We start from the raw sequence: 18,407 nt of genomic DNA, 5'->3' as shown, positions 1-18,407 counted from the left end.
GAATTTTGATCCCATGGGTTTTCTTTGTAATGGGCCTAAAATATGGGTAGAAAGTAGGAAAACAGGATTTACTTCATTAGTTTAGTTAGAGTCATGATTTGAGTCAGTTTCTTTCATTATTTTAGTTAAGGATTGGGTTAGGCCTTTACTTTTTAGTGTTTGAGTCTTCTATATAAGTTTGTAAGGGGCTACAGCCTGGTACACGAATTCGAATTAATGATTGAGAAAATAAACACTGCTTTGCTCTGTGAGAAAGTATGGTGAGATGCCATCGGTGATAGACCAAAATATGGTGAGAGGCCGTGGGTGAGAGACTACCCTATCTTCTTCTTCTTCCTTTTTTCGATTTCTTGTTTTTATTTTATTGTTCTGAAATTTGCTGCAAATCTGAGAACCGATCGAAGTTTTTACTGTTGTTGGACCTGAAGATTGCGATCCTCTTGTGGACTGGTTATCATTTGTGATTGGTCTACATTAATATACCTCACTGTTCTCATGTCAGTCACTAGCCTGCACTGTTTTGGGTGACCTAACAGCCACCAACCTAGTTGGTTCAATATCTCTTGATTCTTCTTCTTTCCTTTTAAGAAGTGAGGGTTAAATCCTTACCCTTGGGTGACCTAAGGCTTAGACTTTTATCCCAAACCAACTCTCCTGCTGTGAGATTTCTCCTTGAGATCAAACATTGTCCTGCAGTTACTGCCTGGCCTGGTTTCATGAGGCTTTGTTTTCTTTCTGGTTTTTCATTTAGGACTGCTACTGAATGATTTAAGAGGGTTAGGAATTTCCTCTTGAAATTCCACTTTGATTGGAGTCTTCATGGAGGAGAACTTTCGCTTGAATAATATCAGATTCTACTGTCCCTTTACTGTTGTTAGAGAGCTAGAAAAAGATATATTCTGTTATTCTCACTTAAGGCCAGATTTTTGAATAATTATTAAGAATCCCTTCTTCCTTAAATTGCATTTGTTTTGTCCCCAACCTTCCTAAAATACCCAATTGGATCTGCCCCTCAAGTCTAATTACGGTTCAGTCCCAAGATTTACTTTTCTTTATTTTAAGAGGTTTAGGAGCTTTGGGCTCACAACGATCTGAACCGGAGTTTTCGAACCTATTGCATTAAGATGTTTTCTCTTGCTCTCAGCATTAGCAGACCAAACACCCCTTCTCTTTGGATTCAATTTCCTTATGTCATGTTAATTAGCGCCTTTTTTTAGGCACTGTAAAAAAGATCTCGTCCCGTGGAAGCTTGCAAATACATTGTGGCATTGTGCTACTCCAATAGATATTGGACATCAAGCGTAATGACCAGAGGCTCATGGAATTCCTTCTGTTCGACTCTTTCTTTCGTAGCTATAATAATCCCGTGTTCTTTAAGTTTCCATAGCTAACCCATACTCACCATTATACGTCCAATGGTTTCCTGGATTACTCATTGGGGAAGGCCTTCTTCTATGACCCAAATATTTGCCATGTTGCAGGTTGGATTGGGGCCAACTTTTCTGGACTGTTAGCCTCATGGAATTGGCCAGGTGTCAAAATAAATCTTTGAAAATCCAGTACAGAGAATACATAGGAGAGTATGTAATTGTATTTGCCTTTGAAATTTGACATTTAGCTGATCCAAACAGTGCCCTATCCTTACATGTGGCAAAAATTAGGCAGACCATTCGTAAATGGCCTTCCTATGTGGGTCGTGCAAAAGACCTGCATTGTATGTATTTTACCGAGGAAAATTTAAAATATGGACTCATATAAAATAGTCAGTGTTAACAAAACAGGTTTGTGGAATAATGCTTGAATGATCAATGAGATTAGTCAAGCTCTCTATTTATAATAATAATAAAAGAGATTACGAGGGGAAACACTGTTCAAGACACTGTTCATGTGAACAGTGTCACAGCCCTAATTACATTTCTACCCTTGCTCATAAAATACCTAAATAAAAAATAAATAAAACACCCAAAAGACCAGAATACCCCCATGGTATTCTGGTGTACATAATTTAACACTCCCCCTCAAGTTGGTGCAAATATATCAATCATGCCCAACTTGACTAGAATGGGATGGAACAATTTCCCAGATAATCCCTTAGTGAAGATATCAGCAACCTGATCAGCAGACTTCACAAAGGGAACACAAATCAACCCTTCTTCTAGCTTTTCCTTGATGAAATGTCTGTCCACTTCAACATGTTTAGTGTGATCATGCTGTACCGGGTTGTGTGCAATGCTGATTGTAGCTTTGTTATCACAGTACAACATCATGGGAAGATGAACAGGAACACCAAGATCTTGTAGCAAGCCTTTCAACCAAAGTAACTCACAAATGCCTTATGCCATAGCCCGAAACTCATCTTCAGCACTAGAACGAGCCACCACATACTGCTTCTTGCTACGCCAAATGACCAAATTGCCTCCTACAAAAGAACAGTACCCAGAGATAGACTTCCGATCTGCAGAACCAGCCCAGTTAGCATCGGTATACGCCTCTACCCGTAGGTTACCATTAGGAGACAAAAGAATGCCTTTTCCAGGAGCTGACTTCAAGTAGTGGAGAATCCGAAGAACAGCCTCCATGTGAGAAGAATAGGGTCATGCATGAACTCGACTCGACTCACAGCTCACAAAGAAAAAGAATATCGGACGAGTGTGTGAGAGATAAATCAGCTTTCCCACTAGGCGTTGGTACCGGCCTTTATCAATAGGTTCACCCTCCTTTTCTTTGAGACGAACAGTAGCCTCCATAGGAGTATCTGAAGGGTGACATCCTAACAGACCAGTTTCAGCCAACAAGTTTAGGACATACTTCCTTTGGGAGAGAAAGATGCCTTTAGAAGATCTTGCAACCTCAATCCCAAGAAAGTGCTGTAGCGGCCTTAGATTTTTAATCTCGAATTCCTGCCCAAGAAACCTCTTCAACCGGCTGATCTCATCCCCATCATTGCTTGTAACCACAATGTCATCCACATACACTATAAGAACAGTGAGCTTCTCACCAGCCCTCTTTATAAAGAGAGTATGATCAGCATTATTTTGCTTGTAGCCAACAGATGTCATTGCCTTGTGGAACTGACCAAACCATGCTCGAGGTGACTGTTTCAGCCCATATAATGCTCGCTTCAATTTGCACACCTTGCCTTCATTATTGTTAGAAGAAAAACCTGGTGGAATATTCATGTATACCTCCTCACAAAGTTTCCCATTCAGGAAGGCATTCTTCACATCCAACTGTTGGAGATCCCATCCAAGATTAATTGCACACAATAGTAAAACTCGAACTGTATTCAATTTTGCAACAGGGGCAAAAGTCTCCTAACAGTCAATCCCATATGTTTGGGTGAAGCCCTTTGCAACCAAACGTGCCTTATACCGATCCACAGACCCATCAATCTTTTGTTTGACCACAAACACCCACTTACATCCCACTAGTTTTTTTCCTGGAGGGAGGGTTACAAGATCCCAAGTGTTGTTTTTTTCTAATGCTCTCATTTCTTCCAACATAGCTGCCTTCCACTTTCCATCTGTATATGCTTTCTGCCAGTTTTTAGGAATAGGAACAGAAGAAAGAGAGGACACATATGCACGAAAAGATGGAGAAAGAGAACTATAAGAAACAAAGCAAGAAATGGGATGCAGGGTGCAAGTCCTAGTACCTTTTCGATGAGCAATAGGTAGATCGGAAGGAGAGGTCTCACCACAAGGAGGAGGAGGTTCTGAGTCCTGGGTTGGCAATTGGATAGGTATTGGTGCCACAGTGGATTGATGCTGCCCTCTGTTGGAGTGTCTCTTGTAGGTGATGATATTAGAATTGTCAATTCTCTTATGAAATTCACTAATGGTTCTTTGGACTAGAGTCAACTCCCCCTGACAATGATCATTACCACCATTATTTCCTACACACTCCCCCTGTAAAGGAGTCCCTACAGATGAAGGGACAGCAGCCAAAGTAGGCTGGGCAGCAGCCAAAGAAGGCTGTGCGGCAGCCAAAGGAGGCTGGGCAGCAGCCAAAGGAGGAATTTCAAGGGGAGGAAACACAAGCACATCTTCGCTGGAACCAGAATTCTCCCCCTGAAGATGTGTAGACTGATAATAGGCAAGACTTTCATGAAAGACCACATCCATATTGACCAAAGTACGACGAGAAGGAGGGTGGTAACACTTATAACCTTTATGGGTTGGAGAATAACGCAAAAGAATACACCTTAACCCACGAGGATCAAACTTGCCATCAGGTTTAGTGTCTTTGGCATAACACACACAACCGAAAACTTTGGGAGGAACCACAAAGGTGGAATTCCCATGTAAAATATCGGCCGGATTGCGGGAGTCAAGAACATGGGAAGGCAACCGATTAATAAGATAGGTTGCAGTAAGAATAGCATCCCCCCAATATTGGGAGGGAACATGGCGCGAAAACATCAACACCCTGGTCACTTCCAACAAGTGTCTGTTCTTCCTTTTAGCCACACCATTTTGGGCTGGGGTATCAGCACAACTTGTTTGCTGAACAATCCCATTATTAGCAAGGTATTTCTGAAATTGAGTCTCTGTATACTCAGTCCCATTATCACTTCTCAAGACTTTGAGAGTAGCATTGAACTGAGTTTTGACCATGTTATGGAAATGCTGAAAATAAGAAAAAACTTGACTTTTGGTGTGTAAAAGATAAACCCACGTGTGTCTAGAATGACAATCAATAAAAGAGACAAACCAATGGTGACCAGAAACCGAAGTCTTACGACTGGGGCCCCAAACATCATTATGTACTAAGTGAAAAAGTGAAGAACTCCTTTTATTAGAAATAGAATAAGTTGAACGTGTCTGTTTGGCCAGAACACAAGCCTCACAAAAGAAATCGGTCTTATCACAATGTTTGACCAAAGTAGGAAATATAGATGCTAAGATGCCTAAGGGGGGTTGACCTAATCTAGAGTGCCACTGATAAATTTCAGAAGATACTAAGGAATTCTAATGTAGTGGTAGTAATGGAGGTGGAGTGAGATGTCCATCGTTAAGCAGGTACAGGCTACCATGCACTTTACCCAATCCAATCGTCTTCTTAAAGTCCAGATCCTGAAAAACACAATGGGAAGGAAAAATGTTACTTTGCAGTTAAGATCACGAGTTATACTATTAATAGAAAGAAGGTTAGTAGTAAAATTTGGAATATGTAAAACATTGGACAAAGGAAGGGAAGGAGTGCAGTTAATGATTTCTTTTCCAGAAATGGAGGAAAGGGAACCATCAGCCACCTTGACTTTGTTTTTCCTAGAGGTAGAAGAATAACGATGGAAGAGGCTAGTGGACCCGGTCATGTGATCTGTAGGTCCAGAATCAATTATCCACGGATGGGAAGCTACAGAGGCACAATGACCACCAAACAAAATACCTGACCGAGCAAAGTGTGAACCTGAAGGAGTAGACGACATGGCAGTAGTTGGTGTAGTAGAGGCACTTTAGTACACGTAGGAATGCCTGTAAATCCTCTTGAGATAGGCCAATGTCAGTAGTAGGGGCTGCAGTGACAGACTCAGAGTGATTGGCCTTGGTTTTTGGTTTTCGCTTGGCAGCTCGTTTAGCCTCAAAGTCAGCGGGCTTCCCATGAAGTTTCCAACATTTGTCCTTGGTGTGATAAGGCTTATGACAATGCTCACAAGTAATGGTGCCAATAGTAGTACAACCACAGAGAGAGTGCCAACTGGTGTAGAAGGAGCTGGTGCAGTAGTCTGGAGGGCCTGATCTGTCAGGGACAGCAGGGTGCAACATAGCAGCTCGACGATTTTCTTCAGAGGAGACCAAGGCATAAGATTGCTCAAGTGTGGGAAAAGGGGAATGGCCCAACACTTGAACACGAATTGGGTCATACTCAACATTCAACCCGGCCAAGAAGTCATAGACCCTGATTTTATCCACATGTTTCTTATAGGTAGTCAGATTAGTAGCATTATCAGGTTGGTAATCAGAGAAGTGGTCCAATTGTTGCCAAAGGTTGCGCAGAGTAGCTTAATATTTAGAGACTGTTAAGTCCCCCTGAGTAGTATGAAGAACCTTCTTCCTGAGTTCATAGACCTGTGCATCATTACCAAGCTGTCCGTACGTTTCCTTACAGGCTGACCAAACCTGAGAAGCTGTATCAAAAAAGAGGAACCCATGTGCAATATCCGAAGTCATAGAACCAATCAAATAAGACATGAGAACACCATTGTTGGCAAGCCAGCGAGTCAAGGCTGCACCTGGGGCAGCAGGCATGGGAACAGTGCCATCAATGTGGCCAGTGAGACCACGGCCAGCAATAGCAAAAGAGGCTGACTGAGACCACAATGTAGTTGCTGCCGTCAAGTTTGATGGGATTGGGCTGAAAAGTATGATAATCTGATTTTTCATGTCCAGGTTGATTAGAAGTTGCAGTGGAATCAGCAGAGTCACCCATAGTTGCAACAAAGCTGTGGAGAATGAAAAACCAGAAATTACACCAAACCAAGAGCTGAAATAAAGGTCGAGTGGGCCAATATGAAGGGCAAAACAGCTCCCAAAAAATCAGTAGCAGCAGAGAGATCCCTTCCACAGAGATCGACAATGTCAGGGTTTTGGAAGAGAACCCGAAATTGGAGATCGATGTGGTGATGGGGATCCAAAAAAAATTGACGAAGAAGCTTGATCGAATCTGTCCAGGAACTTGTAGAGGATGTCCTTGATGAAGCGAAGAGGCTCCAATAAAAAAACAGCAATAAACAGCCCAATTCCCAAAAATCAATAATGATTAGGGTTTTAGAAAACCCTAAAAAAGAGGAATCGATTGGGAGGAGGGGTTTTCAACAACCAAAAGAGGCTTGAGGGCAGCTGGTCCAGATCGCAAATGAGTGTCCAATATGCAGAAAACCAGCCTTGATCAATGGTAGTGGCTAGGGCTTCAAAATTCTGGAAACTCCAAAAATAGCATACAGGAACCAGCAGCAATCGAACCAAATAAATTATCTCATAAAGGGGAAAAACAAAGGTGGGAATAGGGCAGCAACTAGATCATATGATCACCTCTGTAGTGCTGCCCTTAGGAAGGGAGGAGAAGCAAAGGAAAAAAAAGGAGAGAAAAGAAATCGAGAGAAGGGGAGGAAAGAAAAAACGATAGGAAGTGGGTGGGTTTTGAAAACTTAGATCAGAGAAATTTTGGCTCTGATGCCATGTTAACAAAACAGGTTTGTGGAATAATGCTTGAATGATCAATGAGATCAGTCAATCTCTCTATTTATAATAATAATAATAAAAGAGATTACAAGGGGAAACAATGTTCACGTGAACAGTGTCACAGCCCTAATTACATTTCTACCCTTGCTCATAAATACATAAATAAAAAATAAATAAAACACCCAAAAGACCTGGTGTACATAATTTAACAGTCAGAAACACATTATGATGTCCAATTAGAAAAGTGAGGCTGGAAACAACATTTATTGGTGGCTGCATCCTGAAGTTGACACAACTCTTTTTGTCTCCATTTCTGTTTCAAAAAGTTACTGCAGCAGGAATATTATCAGATAACAGATTATCATTTGTTAACTGTGCCACAAATATTGTCTAAATGATACCCTTTTTTTTTGTCATGTGTACACTTCACAATCATTTATATGATTATTCACAAATCCAACAGAATTAAAACTAAACTAAAAAATGGTTTCAAGGCCAACACCCAAAAGGAAAAAAATTCTAGGAGGTTTAATTGGTAGAGTGGCTTATAATGGTTACATTATCATTTAGGTATTATTTGGAATTGTGGATGTATTGTTGTTTATTAAGGTACCTTCTGAGGATTGACCGACTCTCTTACATCCTTCTGAAACAGGTTTTCTTCTTGCACGAATTTTGTAGCTTGAGTAGAAGCTTGCAGCTGGTCCAGCAACTGCGACTGTTTAGGTAGCCAATTGTGATATATGCTATAATCTATAGAGACTAGTGGGTTTGGCTAAAATTTATTAAGAGTTGCAATTTTGATGATGTTCTTATATTATTTGTTTGTTGATCATTTATCTACTAGCATTCTCTGATTACATTTTTCTTTCATACTTTCTTTAGGGATCTCATGAATGAAGGCATCTTTGACATCATAACTGATGCTTTGCAGAGTCCAGATAAAAGGCTTGTATTAACAGGGTAATAGCTATCCTTTTAACTCCGTTCTATATGGTTTGAGTGACTTTTGGCATATCCGTGGTCCTTTATGTTTATTTTGTTAGTTCAATGAACAGTGATATTAGTGTTAATAATTATCCATTCTATGTGGAGTGCAGGACAGACATCCTTATTCTTTTCCTTAACCAGGATCCAAACCTTCTTAGGTCATATGTGATTCGACAGGAAGGGAGTCCTCTACTTGGGCTTCTGGTATGCAAGTTTTTTTCCCTGGTCTTCCCCCTTCCCCCAATTTTTATAGTTATATATTCCAGCGTTTGTGCTGTTCATGTGTGGGTGTGGGAGTGGGGTTATGTGCTGTAATGTTGTTGAAGGTGCGAGTTGTGTGACGGTGGGCAGGATGCTTCAGCAGCATAAGTGAGATATGACAGTGTCTTATGTTTGAATTTACTTTAAAGTAATTAAGTACGATAGGAAAATTTAAATGACAAATATTATGAAACAACAACAACATCCAAGTCTTATCCCAACTTAATGAGCTACATGGATCCAATAAGATGCTATAGATTGAAAAAAAAAATAAGGAAGTAAAAAAGGGTGGGGGGGGGGGGGGGACGACATGGACACAATTAAAAGGGTGTTGATAGAATAACATTAAAGAAGTAAAACAGGGGGGAGGGACAAACAATAACGGCACAAACTCTAGGGCATCGACCCTTCTTAGCTACACACCTTTTCTTAACTGCTCAACTTATCTGCTCTAGGTCTCGAAGTGGTGTGAATTCAAAACAGCATCACAACAACAAAGTCCAACTAAATGGGGTCGACCGCATGGATCTTTAAAACAATAATCATGAAACAATCACTTTTCTGGCCGGCCATGAAGCAATTGATGAACCAAATTTTTAGCATCAGCCGTCGAATTTAATTTACCTTGTTACTGTATGTTTATGGACCTTTAATGACAATCAACCTTTTCTCTAAAGACTGAAGACCAAAGCAATCTGATCAACTCTAGATCAGCCATCCTTTGGTATTTATAAATTATGCTGGAGGTTGACGGAAATTCTTAGTTAGAGGGGAAAATGTGTCATGGCATGTCTTCTATCACTTATATGGCACCTGCACTGTTTTTTTTTTTTTTTTTGGGAGGGGTGAGGGGGACTGCATATTCCCCCCCCCCTCCGCGCGCCTCAAAATCAGTTTGCATAAGTATGTTGACTGGACTTTCACATATTTGTAGATTGCTACTGTGGCATTTCCATGCTAACACTTGGCCCCTCATGACCTGTTCCTTTTGATGACATTTAAGTTTAATATGCCATAGCAATTCCATTTCAGGTTCCACGAACTGTTGTAGGAAATGTTCAGGCCATTGTTGGTATATACTGGTATTGGAAAATGTGGTGTGCAACATGTTTGAGTATGATTTGGTGATCATTGAAAAATACAATGGAAAATTCGGAACATTTCCTGCAAGATCTATGTGGGAAGGCCTATGGCCATAATAGTGGCCATGTGGCAGATCAGGTCAGGCCCAAATTTTGTAGGCAGGTGTTTTCTAATTGTTAACAGATTCAGAATTAGAGTATAATGTTTGGATGATCAATGACTGATCCCAAGCTTTGTATTTATAATAAATAACCAAGATTACATGGACAGAATTGCCCCTAGAACAGCTGACTCTATATAGAGTTGACTGTACATAAAGAAAACATAATAAAATGATGAAATGTTCAGAATACCCCCACGGTATTCTGTCCCATACAATCCAACACTCCCCCTCTAGTTGGTGTATATATGTCACACATGCTCAACTTGGCTAAGATAGGATGAAACACCTTGCACCACTCAACCCTTTAGTGAACATATCGGCTAACTGATCAGTAGACTTCACAAAGGGAACACAGATGAGACCGGCTTCAAGCTTCTCTTTGATGAAATGTTTGTCAACCTCGACATGCTTAGTACGGTCATGTTGGACAGGATTATGAGCAATGCTAATGGCAGCCTTATTATCACAATATAGCATCATTGGGAGATGAACAACAACACCAATAGCTTGCAACAATCCTTTAAGCCATACAAGCTCACAGATCCCTTGTGCCATGGCACGAAACTCTATTTAGCACTAGATCTTGCCACAACATTCTGCTTCTTGCTGCGCCATGTGACAAGATTCCCACCCACAAAAGAGCAATATCAGAGATGGATTTCCTATCGGTAGAGCCAGCCCAATCAACATCGGTGTAAGCTTCAACTTTTAGATGACCAGTGGGGGATAAAAGTATTCCTTTTCTTGGAGCAGACTTCAAATAACGTAGGATGCGAAGAACTGCCTCCCTATGAGAGGAATAAGGATCATGCATAAACTGGCTTACCATGCTCACGGCAATAGCTATGTCTGGCTGTGTATGAGAGAGGTAGATTAGTTTGCCAACCAATCGCTGATAGTAACCTTTGTCAACTGGTTCACCTTCTATCTCCTTGAACCTTGCAGTAGCTTCCATGGGAGTATTTCCAGGATGATACCCTAACAACCCAGTTTCGGACAACAGATCTAGAATATATTTCCTTTGAGAAAGGAAGATGCCCTTTGAAGATCGGGCAACTTCTATCCCCAGAAAATATTTTAGAGGTCACAGATCCTTTATTTCGAATTCACGACTAAGAAAGTGCTTTAGTTTGTTGATCTCATCACCATCATTTTCGGTTACCATAATATCGTCCACATAGACCATGAGAATGGTTACCTGATCACCAACTCGTTTGATGAAAAAGGTATGATCAGCATTGCTTTGTTTGTATCCCACAAAAACCATTGCCATGTGAAACCTGCTGAACCAAGCTCTAGGTGATTGCTTCAACCCATAGAGAGCACGCTTCAATTTATAGACCTTACCCCTGGTCTTGTCATCAAAGAAGCTTGGTGGAATGTCCATATATACCTCTTCCTCTAGCTCTCCATGGAGGAAGGCATTCTTCACATCCAGTTGTTGAAGATCCCATCCAAGATTAACAAAAGATAATAACACTCTTACAGTGTTGAGTTTCGCCACTAGTACGAAGGTCTCCTAATAGTCAACTCCATATGGTTGAGTAAAGCCTTTTGCAACCAGACGTACCTTATATCGGTCCACAGTCCCATCAACCTTCTGTTTGACCACAAACACTAATTTACATCCCACTGGTTTTATCCCTGGGGAAGTGCTACAAGATCCCAAGTATTATTTTTTTTCAATGCTCTCATTTCTTCCAACATTGCTGCCTTCCACTTTCCATCTGTAGAAGCTTCCTACCAATTTTTAGGAATGGAAACAGAAGAAAGAGAGGGCACAAATGCGAGAAAGAGAACTATAAGAAAGAAAACGAGAAATGGGATGTTGAGTGCAAGCCCGAGTACCTTTGCGATGAGCAATAGGTAGGTCGGAAGGAGAAATCTTACCAGGAGAAATAGGGTCTGGATCCAGAGTCGACAACTGGATAGGTATTGGTGCTACAGTGGATTGAAGCTGCCCTTTTCTGGAACATCCTCTTTGATAGGTTAAAATGTTGGAGTCGTCAATCCTCTTCTGAAAGTCAAAAATTGTTCTCTGGATTGGAGTCAGCTCCCCCTGAGTAGGAACTTCACCATAACTATTTTCCATGATCTCCCCGTGTATTGGATTCTCTTTGGCTAAAGGGGCAGCAGCCAAAGGAGTAGGGGCAGCAACTAAAGGAGTAGGGGCAGCAGACAAAGGTGGAGAAATCTCAAGAGAAGGAAACACATCTTCACTAGAACTCTCCCCTTGAAGAGGTGGTGAAGAAGAATAGGAAAGGCTTTCATGAAAAATGACATCCATACTAACCAGAGTACGACGGGAAGGGGGATGGCAACACTTATAACCTTTCTGGGTTGGAGAATAACCCAAAAAAATACACCGTAACCCACAAGGTTCAAGTTTGCCAGGGGACTTTGTATCCCTAGCATAACACACATAACCAAACACTTTGGGTGAAGCCACAAAGGAGGAATTCCCAAGTAAAACCTCAGCCAGACTACGAGAGTTAAGAACCCTAGTAAGCAACCGATTAATATTGGGAAGGAACATGTCGAGTAAACATCAATGCTCTGGCCACCTCTAATAAGTGACGGTTTTTCCTTTTAACTACACCATTTTGGGTTGGGGTATTGACACAACTAGTCTGGTGAATAATACCATGGTCAGCAAGATATTTTTGGAAGTGACCTTCCTTATACTCTGTTCCATAGTCACTTCTCAAAATTTTGAGAGTGGCCTGGAATTGAGTTTGACCCGTCTTATGGAAATGTTGAAAACATGAAAAAAACCATATTTTTTGTGTGCATAAGGTATACCCATGTGTTTCTAGAGTGACAATCAATAAATGAAACAAACCAACGATGCCCAAAAATAGAAGTTTTACGACTAGGACCCAAAACATCAGAATGAATCACAGGGAAAAAAGAACTTCTTTCATTTGAACTAGAATAAGTTGAGCGTGTCTGTTGGCTAGAATACAAGCCTCACAAAAAAATTCATCCTTATTACACAACCTTTTACTAAAGCTGCAAACAAATGAGATAAAGTTCCTAATGGGGGGTGACCTAATCTAGAGTGCCATTGGTAAAGTTCAGAAGAGACCAAAGAGTTTTGGTGGAATGGAGAAGGTAAGGTTGGTGGAGAAGGACGACCATCATCAATCAGGTAAAATCCACCTTGCACTTTACCACATCCAATTGTCTTCCCTGTCACCAGATCCTGAAAAACATAGTGAGAAGGAAAAAAGGTTACTTTGCGATTAAGATCACGAGTAAGACTACTAATGGAGAGAAGGTTAGTAGTGAAATTAGGAATGTGTAAAACAGAAGACAAGGTAAGAGAAGAGGTGCAGTTAATGGATCCTTTTCCAGAGATGGAAGAAAGGGAACCATCAGCTACCCCGACTTTGTCTTTTCCAGAAGTAGGAGAATAACGATGAAAAAGACTAAAAGAACCAGTCATGTGGTATGTAGCACCAGAATCTATGATTCAACGATGGGATGCTACAGAAGCACAGTGACCACCAAATGGGATACTTGACTGGGAAAAATATGAACTTGAAGGAGCAGAGGAATTGGCAGTAGCTGATGTAGTAGAAGTGGCAGCAGCAGAAGTCTTTAACATGCGTAGGAATGCCTTTAGATCATCCTGGGATAGACCAATGTCAGTAGCAGGGGCTGTGGGAACAGTCTCAGTGTGATGAGCCTTGTTTTTTGATTTTTTTCTTGGCAGTCTGTTTTGCTTCAAAATCAGTTGGTTTCTTGTGAAGCTTCCAACATTTCTTTTTGGTGTGGTAGGGCTTGTTACAGTGCTTACAAGTAACAATGCCTTTAGTAGAATCACCAAGAGAAAGATTCCCAACAGTTGCAGGAGTAGTTGGGGCAGCAGTCTGAAGGGCTGATCTGTCAGTAATAGGAGGGTGTAGCATAGCAGCCCTACAGTTTTTTTCAGAGGAGACCAAAGCATAGGACTGTTCAAGTGTGGGAAAAGGATAATGGCCCAACACTTGGACACAAATCTGGTCATATTCCCATTCAATCCTGCCAGAAAATCATAAACCCATATCTTGTCCACATGCTTCTTATATGCAGCAATATCAACAGTTGTAGTGGGGTGGAGATCAGAAAAATGGTCCAATTGTTGTCAGAGATTGCGCAAGGTAGCATAATATTTGGAGACAGATAATTCCCCCTGAATAGTGTGAGTGACCTTTTTCCAGAGTTCATAAACTTGTGCATCATTACTAAGCTGTTCGTATGTTTCCTTGTAGGCAGACCAGATCTGATGAGCTGTATCAAGGAGCAGAAAACCACTTGCAAGGTCTGGTTGCATTGAGCCAATTAAATAAGATATAAGTACACCATTATTTGAGATCCACCTATCTTGAAGAGAACCAAATTCAGTCGGCATAACAATGGTACCATTAATATGGCCAGTAAGCCCACGGCCAACAATGGCAAAGAATGCAAATCGAGACCATATAAAGTAATTGGAGCCTTACAGTTTGATAGGATTAGGAGGGAAATTATGGTATTCAGTCCTACCATGCCCATCAACAGCAGAAGGGCCAGTAGAGATTTTAGAGTCACCCATAAGTGCAGCAGAGAACCTCAAATCGCAGAGAAGGGCTATTGTGATGAGAAACCCAGTAAATACTCCAAGAGAAGGGCCAGAAATTGATGAAGAGACCTTTTTAAGGATGATAATATGTGTCTCCAAAAATCAGCTACAACAGATAGGCCAATCCCCTAGGTCGATTTTTTCAGGTTTTTGAGAAACCCCTGATTTTGGTGAGATCGATGTAGGGGAGAAAGCTTAAAAAAAATCACTGGATGAGGCTGAAACTTGGCTCGAGTGTGTTTCTATGAGGGCTTGATCACTCTTCCAAATATCAACACCAACAGAAATCAGCAACTCCAAGATCGATATGTGTCAGGATTTTGGAGAAAAAACCTGAGACGAGGGAAAAATCGATCTGGGAGGAGGTCTTCAATACGGCTGGAGATAGAAACTTGTCCAAAAATCTGCTGTAGTTCTTGATCTTCAATAAGGTGAATTGATTCCTTGTAGTTGAGATGGAATCAAACCAAAAAAACTTGAGGCTTCAAATATCGTAGGGAGGGTGCAAGTTCCTACCAATCAGAATTTCTTATCATCGAATGAGGTGATGGAGGGCAGCAATTGGATCTATTGATCACCTCATTAGTGCTGCCCTATTGTGAGAATAAAGAACAAAAGGAGAAAAGAGAGGAGAGGAAAGGGAGATTGAGAGAGAGAAGGGGAAGAAGAAACCGAGAATAGAATAGAGGAGAGACCCTAACTCGAAACCTGCTCTGATGCCATGTTAACAGATTCAGAATTAGAGTATTATGCTTGGATGATCAATGATTGATCCCAAGCTTTGTATGTATAATAAATAATCAAGATTACATGGACAGAATTGCCCCTAGAGTAGCTGACTCTATATTAGAGTCGGCTCGTCTCTACATAAAGAAAACATAATAAAATGATGAAAAGTCCAGAATACCCCCACGGTATTCTGTCCCATACAATCCAACACAAACATAGTTATCAAGGCGTCACCTAGGCATCCAGGCTCCATGGTCATCTTGGGCGCCTTGGTCCACCTTCTTGGTGACGCCTTGATTTTGGACCCTCTCCAATGCCTTGGTCACCTTGCTGCCTTGATAACTATGTTTTCTAAGGTCCCCAATTCAAATGACGAGTTTTAGCCGTAATGGAACTCTGATGTGCTTCCTATTTTTATCATTTTACTCTTATTCCATGAATAAGTTTCACAAAAAAAGCACCCAAAATGGTACTTGTGGTTTGGACCCAAGTTTGCTAGTGTACGCTGAATTGCTGTTGTACATTAGACCTATTATAAAACACTTGACTACATATTAGCTACTGAAAATGTAAATATGCAATTAAAACAATCAAAACATAAATTAGGTTACAACACTCACCCACTACTCCATGGAGTTTCTTGGCGGGTCTAATCCACGAGCTGTGTACCACCGAAGATGTTAGTGATGCTCCTCCAAATGCAGCACGTATCCCATGATATGTTGTGTTCCAAGCATTATGTCTGTGTATTAATTCTTCAAAAAATTAATTTGGGAAAAAAACCATTACCTTCAAGCTCCAATCAAGCAAATTCAAGTTGTAGAAAGTTTGAATTGAAGAATGCCAAAAGGTAGGAAGAAATCAAGTGAATTGGCCAAAATCTGTAAGTTTTTGGTAAAATCCCTCTTGGTAGTGTCGAAACTTACAAGACTCTCAGATCTTGGTCGAAACTTGTGAAACCTGTCGAAACAGGGTCGAAACTTGGTACAAACCAGTTTCGACCCTTGGTTTTGTCTCGGACAAGGTCAAAACTGCAGAACGGAGATTTAGAACCTTGGTCGTAGGTACCTTTTCCTTGAGTGATTAAACTTACCAAGTTCCAGGCCCAAAGGCTTCTTTAACCTTTAGATCTGACCTTGCAAACCAGGCCTGCTATTTCTGTTATGCCAGGTATAATTTCAGAAACTTTACTTCAGTAGCTTTATTTCAATCTCTGGGTTGATCTTTTGGGTGAATATAAATTAAGAATTGGACTTAAGAGTGTCGTTCGTTTGGATTCTTCCGTGAAATTTTGCTTTGATTGGGTTTCGTTTGAGGGAGTTATCATCTCTGTAACAGAACTGGGTTGCCGCTGGTTTCTGTTGGTCACGAGGTTAGAGACAAACTCTCGGTTGTTCTTCAATTTTCTTTGAATTTTCACAATTAGTCATTATCTCTTATCCCTTATTTGAATTTTATTCCAAGACTATACCCTCTTTAAATAGTAATTCCCCTTGTATCCTTTTTTCCTTTATCCTTTACTGAATCATGATTCAATTTCTTCATGTGGGCCCATAGTGAACCCAAATAGGGTTCTCGAACCCGGGATCGCATCAGAAGACCATCTCCTTAATCAGGTTTCCGTAAATGCTTTGCCTTTCAAAATGTAAGGTACCCTTTAGCCAGGATTCCGTAAAACCACATCCATTCACTGAAAATAACTAGATTAGAATACATCTATATCACGATTGGGCTGACTGGAGTAAACACCAACATATGACTCTTTTTAAACACACTCATCATAATGCCGTAGCTCTTTGTATATACTAATACATAAAAATATTTCCCTTTTAAAGAAGCAACTACTGGAGATGCTCCTGCTTCAGAAATGGCAATTAAGGGGTATATGATTGAATTTGGTTCTGAAACTTGACTATTGGCTAATCGGACCACTCTCTTTATCTATCCATTGATTAGATTCTGCATCACCTTTCTGCGTGGCAAAAATTAGCTGGGTTAAAAGGCCATCCTATGCAAAATATCTTTTGCCAAATTTTATATGTAATAATATTTTTAATTAGATAATTAAAAATGAAAAATGAAGCAGAAGATTGAATAATTCGGGACACACTGCAAAAATAATATCTGAGAGGTATAAAATATTTGAATTTATTGTATCTTAAGAGGTTTAGTATATGGTGTATACTTTCAAGTTCAGTACATAAGTGAATTTGCTATGGTTCTGACAAATGTCGACTTTCATTTGTTTTCCCAACTTTGCTATTCTTGCTTTTGGTTTTTTTCCCCTTCTTATTTTCATAGTTTTCTGTCTGCTTAAAGAGATGTGTTGAATGTAGCATTAGCACTTTAGTTTGCATATTTTGCGACTGATAGATGGATTATGTTGGTCTGTATACAGGTCAAAGGTATGATAACAGACTTTGGGGAGGATATGCATTGCCAGTTTCTAGAAATTCTTCGCAGCTTACTGGACTCGTACACTTTGTCTGGATCCCAGGTGCGATAAGTATGCTTGTCCCCCCCCCCCCCAAAAAAAAAAAAAAAAAAAAAAGCACGCTATATGTTGTGCTCATGTTGTTTGATATTTGCTTGCATATTCAAGCATATTGACAAAGACGACTATGTTTCTTTGAAAATTGTGTGAGCATTTATTGCCATAATTTTTCTTGCCCCTCCACCCTAGGTTTGATATTTGCTTACGTATTTATGCATTAGGGGGAGGACAATTTGTTTCTCTGAAAATTTTATTGTCATAATTTATTGTTGTTCGTTATTATATATTACTAAGCTGTGAAAATTTAAGATGTTCTACTTTATAGTGAAGTATTAAGAAGGTGTTCACTGTTCAGGATATAAACCACAGTTGTCATGGTGTCCCAAGGCGTTGGAGGAGACCTAGATTCATGTTGACACCAACAAGGTGCCTAGGCGACCTGGATGCCTAGACGTCGCCTTGACAACTATGATATAAACAACAAAAATTAGATATTTTATATTAATTACTTGATTTAAGTTGTCATGACAGTGCATGCCTGCTCAATGCTTTAGAAGTAAACTTGGGGACTGTTAACCTCTTGGCAGGCATTTTATCTCAGTATCACATGTACTCAACTATGTGGATTGAAAAGGAGGGGAGAAATTTTCAGAAAATTCTAGTATGATGTGCCTTGTTGTCATTAACCCATCTTATGAAATCATTATGGCAATTAATTTTACCAATCCCAGTCATCAACTTTTCATACCTCTCTAGCATAATTTTTCTCAGTGTTTGTTCCCTTTTCTATTCTTAAATGGCTTTTGGTCCTTGGTTGAAATACTCTGGAAGCTTTTCAGAAGAATGGTGGCAGACTAATTGAATGGCATGTAAAGGGCATGGGTTAATTTGACTGGA

General features: G+C 40.3%; 1 protein-coding gene across 4 annotated transcripts in view; it reads left to right on the top strand.

Annotated features, from left to right (window-relative positions):
• LOC122658407 (serine/threonine-protein phosphatase 4 regulatory subunit 3A-like) overlaps positions 1-18,407 on the top strand; it is a 78,087-nt gene that overhangs the window by 44,899 nt on the left and 14,781 nt on the right. For all 4 annotated transcript variants that reach the window (XR_006332437.1, XM_043853354.1, XM_043853352.1 and 1 more), the window contains exons 15-18: positions 7,840-7,910; positions 8,070-8,147; positions 8,285-8,378; positions 17,415-17,513. Coding sequence is in view for 3 of the 4 variants with exons in the window: in XM_043853354.1 (XP_043709289.1) it covers positions 7,840-7,910; positions 8,070-8,147; positions 8,285-8,378; positions 17,415-17,513 (342 nt within the window). In the remaining variant the exon portion in view is untranslated. The remainder of the gene's footprint in view (positions 1-7,839; positions 7,911-8,069; positions 8,148-8,284; positions 8,379-17,414; positions 17,514-18,407) is intronic.

Source organism: Telopea speciosissima, chromosome 4 (assembly GCF_018873765.1).
Source record: "Telopea speciosissima isolate NSW1024214 ecotype Mountain lineage chromosome 4, Tspe_v1, whole genome shotgun sequence".
Classification (NCBI taxonomy): domain Eukaryota; kingdom Viridiplantae; phylum Streptophyta; class Magnoliopsida; order Proteales; family Proteaceae; genus Telopea; species Telopea speciosissima.
Note: the sequence above shows the minus strand (reverse complement) of the source record. Positions and strands in the feature narration are given on the sequence as shown.